The sequence below is a fragment of the Condylura cristata genome, unplaced genomic scaffold, assembly GCF_000260355.1.
Source record: "Condylura cristata isolate star-nosed mole 26May11 unplaced genomic scaffold, ConCri1.0 scaffold00041, whole genome shotgun sequence".
Classification (NCBI taxonomy): Eukaryota; Metazoa; Chordata; class Mammalia; order Eulipotyphla; family Talpidae; genus Condylura; species Condylura cristata.
Genome location: NW_004567142.1, coordinates 1,412,755 through 1,417,242, shown reverse-complemented (window position 1 = coordinate 1,417,242; position 4,488 = coordinate 1,412,755). Strand labels below are relative to the sequence as shown.

Here is a 4,488-nt window from a genome sequence, read left to right as displayed (position 1 = left end):
CCGGAGCCCGCCGCCAGCTGTGGGCGGGGCGATGCCAGGTAGCGGGTGGGCAAGAGGCGGGCCCAGCTGGGCAGGGCGTCACCCGCGGGGCTGGCGTGGGTGTGGTGGGCGGGGCTTTGCCAGCCGTGGGCGGGGCTGCCCAGAGCGCGGAGGCCCGGCCCTGACCACCGCCCCATCCTGGCCGCTCGAACTCAGGGAGATGTGGGCCTCGCTATGGGCAAGCTGTACGGCAACGACTTCAGCCAGACGACCATCTCGCGCTTCGAGGCCCTCAACCTGAGCTTCAAGAACATGTGCAAACTCAAGCCCCTCCTGGAGAAGTGGCTCAATGACGCAGGTGGGGGACTGGGTTGGGGCGCCCTAGCAGGGAGGGATGGGTGGGTGGGTGGGTGGCGGCGAGACCGAGTCCGAGTCCGAGTCCGAGTCCGGGGAGGCGTCCTCTCACGCTCAGACGTCCTTCCGGGCACAGAGACTATGTCTGTGGACTCAAGCATGCCCAGCCCCAACCAGCTGAGCAGCCCCAGCCTGGGTTTCGACGGCCTCCCTGGCCGGAGACGCAAGAAGAGGACCAGCATCGAGACCAACGTCCGCTTCGCCTTAGAGAAGAGTTTTCTAGCGGTGAGCAACCCCCTTCCCCACTGCCGGTCCTGGGCCGCCCCGGGGTGGTGAGAGGGTGGGCGGGGCTAAAGAGCCCTCTGCCTGCAGAACCAGAAGCCTACCTCAGAGGAGATCCTGCTGATCGCCGAGCAGCTGCACATGGAGAAAGAAGTCATCCGCGTCTGGTTCTGCAACCGGCGCCAGAAGGAGAAACGCATCAACCCCTGCAGCGCAGCCCCCATGCTGCCCAGCCCGGGCAAGCCAGCCAGCTACAGCCCCCATCTGGTACCAAGCCCCTCCGCCCCCTCGCCCTTCGGCCTGCTCCTGTGTGCTGCATCACCCACCCCGTAGTCCACAGTGCCTAGATCTGAGGCAGTCAGAGTCACCCTCGGGGACAGCCGGCACGTGGGTGCGGCACACCCACACGGGGACGCACAGTGGCCAGGGAACTGGTCTGGTGTTGGGGTCACCCACAGAGCCAGTTGCCACAGTCGGAGACAAGCGGGGATGGCTACATATTTCCAGGACCCACAGTGCCCCCCTACACCCCCAGATTTGACTGCACAGACACAGCAGGGACATCGAGACTCCCTGGGCTCGCACCCGGGTCCACAACACACAACGACCTGCTCGGGTCAGACACACTGGGGCGTCCCTTTATTCACCTGCTGGGGAAAGAGCTGTAGAGCACCCCAACCTGGGGAGGAAGAGGGGCCTTCTGAGCTGGGTCTTGTAGGACACACGGGTGTCAGCCTGCACAGCGAGGGCAGCCAAGGGACTGGTGAGTGCGGAGTTCCAGAAGCCAGCGTTGACCCTAATTTTAGAAGCTGCAGTGTAACGAGCGTGGTTGGAGAGATTGGGGCGGAATTGGGTATGAAAGAGTGGGGCTGAGTTTGAACTGAACCATGGGCAGTGCGGAGCTGAGGAGGAGTTTTGAGCAGCGAAGGATGGGGTCACATTTAGAGTGAGCCTCCTGGGGCTGACGGAAGGTTGAGGAAATCAAGCAACATGGCACCCCAACAGCTTCACACAGAGACACCTCCCCACCCCCCAGTTCAGACCTGCTCCTCCCTTGCCTGGGTGACCTTGAGCAGATTCTGCTGCCCGCACCACTTGTACTGGGCATGGCTGTTCATTCTGGGAGAGGAGTTTTAGCTTACAGATCCCACAGTTTTAGGACTGTATCAGGCAGCTGCTCTTCAGTGCTTGGTCACAACAGACAGGACCAGGACTGCCGAGAAGCTGTGGGTGGGTGTGCAGATGGGCCTGCCTGAGCCCGACCGATGGGGGTGGCAATGGGGGTGGCAGGGGCGCTCTTGAGTAACAGTGATTGCTTCCTGCTGTGTTTTGGGCTTCCCTGGAGTGAATGTAAAGAGAGGTATGGAGGAAGTCCTGGCACAATTCAAACATAGCATCACCCTCAAAACCCCTTTCCCCCTGTCCCGGAGGCAGACGAATGGGGGCTGCTGGAGACTGTGGCCTAACGTGCCTTCTTCCCTCTCTCCCCAGGTCACATCCCAAGGGGGCGCCGGGACCTTGCCGTTGTCCCAAGCTTCGAGCAGTCTGAGCACAACAGGTCAGGGGGGACAGAAGGTGGTGAGGGGATTCCGAGAGAGCGCAGTGTAGGCCTGAGATTCTTGAGAGGCTCAGCGTGTCCGCAGGCCTGGAAACTCGGCCTGGGGTTGACGGGGGCAGCAGAGGGCAGAAGGGAGAGGCCACATCGTCCCTCCAGCCAGAGCAGATCACTTCCATCTGCCTCATGATATCATATGAAGAAAGTGTGTGGTTGCTGGAGATGTACTCGGGTTGTTTCTGGCATTTATCAAAATTCACTAGAAGTGACTTTGCCTCTCGGAACCTTGATTTTTTAATAATGACATTGTGAATGTATACTAGGTACAGGAGCTACCCACATGAATATCCATTACAAGCTTTTGTACCCAAAGCCCTTCACCCTTGCTGGGGCAGGGCCTGCTGCTTCACCACATATACGTGGGGTGTGTATACACACGCACCCCCATCTATATACACATACCGTATATATACACGTATATATGCATATATATGAATAATAGAAAATATATGAATAATTTAAAAATAAAGCTGCCATGGCACTTTCTCTGGGAAATTAGGTGGCACTACCTGCCTCAAAACCACATGTCCCTTCCTTAGATTAAGAGCCACTGGGGTGGAGATGTTGCAAAGTCGTGAGGATATGCCTGGCACTGTTTTAAACTCGAAAATGTATTGACTCGCTTAACACTCATTTATGAGGTGGAGTCTGTGGCTGTCCCCGTTTTCCAGCTGAGGGCACTGAAGGCCTGCGAGGTGAAGGCCCTGCTCAAGGACCCGCCTGCCTAGACAGGGCTCTGAGCCGGTGTTGGCCTAGAGGATCGCTGAGCTGCACCCTCCCGCCTGGCCCCTAGGGGGAGCCTCGGGCTTTGTCTCCTGGTGCCCAGGTCTTTGGGTAACAGGGCTGAGATTCAGGATGGGTTTTGGGTACCAGACACAGGCTCGGTAGGTGGCGTTGTTCTTTCTGTGCTTCTGTGACTGCTGTCACTGTGGCAGAGGCTCAGAGAAATGGCCCAGGGATTTAGAGGGTGGAGTAGAAGCTCTGGGCAAGGGGAGAAATGATTTAACCGCAGGTACTTGGTGAAGAATGAATGAGTGGAAGCTGAAGTCTCCCTCTCTGTGTCTCCTTCTGGTAGTTACTACCTTATCCTCAGCTGTGGGGACGCTCCACCCCAGCCGGACAGCCGGAGGAGGTGGTGGCGGGGGTGGGGCTGTGCCCCCCCTCAATTCCATTCCCTCTGTCACTCCCCCGCCACCCCCGGCCACCACCAACAGCACAAATCCCAGCCCTCAAGGCAGCCACTCGGCTATCGGCTTGTCGGGCCTGAACCCCAGCACGGGGTAAGTGGACAGCTACAAGGGGTTGGGGGCCTGCAGGGAGCAGGGTCGCTGCGCTTCTGGATGGGGAGCCGCCCCGCAGTTCTGCCGGGGTCCTGCCCCTGCTAACCCTCTGCTTTGCCTCTTGCAGAAGCACAATGGTGGGGTTGAGCTCCGGGCTGAGTCCAGCCCTCATGAGCAACAACCCTTTGGCCACTATCCAAGGTGCGTGCTACCACATGTCACTCCCATGGTCACCAGCCCCGCCCCCCGGGGTTCCAGCCCCCCCATTGCTGCTCCAGCCATGCCATCTTGCCCCTGCTCACCGCATCGCTCGCCTCTTCATGCCCATCTCACCTCTGGGGAAGGTGTGAGGGGTGCTGACGGGGGTCCGTGGGGCAGATGGGAAGACAGGGTCACTCCGGGCAGGACGCCGGAAGGTGCCCAGCCAGCCTCTCTCTCTCCCTGCCAGCCCTGGCCTCTGGTGGAACCCTGCCCCTTACCAGCCTTGATGGCAGCGGGAACCTGGTGCTGGGGGCGGCCGGCGCGGCTCCGGGGAGCCCCGGCCTGGTGACCTCGCCGCTCTTCTTGAACCATGCCGGGCTGCCCCTGCTCAGCGCCCCGCCTGGCGTGGGTCTGGTCTCCGCAGCTGCTGCGGCCGTGGCGGCCTCCATCTCCAGCAAGTCTCCTGGCCTCTCCTCCTCGTCGTCGTCCTCCTCGTCGTCGTCGTCCTCTACCTGCAGCGAGGCGGCAGCACAGACCCCTGGAGGCCCGGGGGGCCCCGAGGCAGGGTCCAAGCCCGAGTGAGGGCCCACCATGCCTCCCCTCCTCCTCCTCCTCGACCCCCACGTCAGTCCCCGCCTGAGAAGAGGGCGAGGAGCCCTGCAGTGGGAACACAGGGGGTCCTCGAGCGGGAGTGACAAGGGAGGAAAGACCAAAAAAAAAACCAACCAACCAAAAAAATTAAATAAACCAAGAGAGAGAGAGAGAGAGAGAAGAAAC

General features: G+C 60.3%; 1 protein-coding gene across 1 annotated transcript in view; it reads left to right on the top strand.

Moving 5' to 3' along the window:
* Window positions 1–4,077, top strand: part of POU2F2 (POU class 2 homeobox 2) — a 27,722-nt gene extending 23,645 nt beyond the window's left edge. Inside the window, exons 8-13 of the mRNA XM_004693926.2 lie at window positions 196–337; window positions 470–618; window positions 706–882; window positions 2,107–2,173; window positions 3,306–3,510; window positions 3,959–4,077. Coding sequence (XP_004693983.1) covers window positions 196–337; window positions 470–618; window positions 706–882; window positions 2,107–2,173; window positions 3,306–3,510; window positions 3,959–3,998 — 780 coding nt within the window. The 3' untranslated portion in view covers window positions 3,999–4,077. The remainder of the gene's footprint in view (window positions 1–195; window positions 338–469; window positions 619–705; window positions 883–2,106; window positions 2,174–3,305; window positions 3,511–3,958) is intronic.
* The last annotated feature ends 411 nt before the right edge of the window (window positions 4,078–4,488 follow it).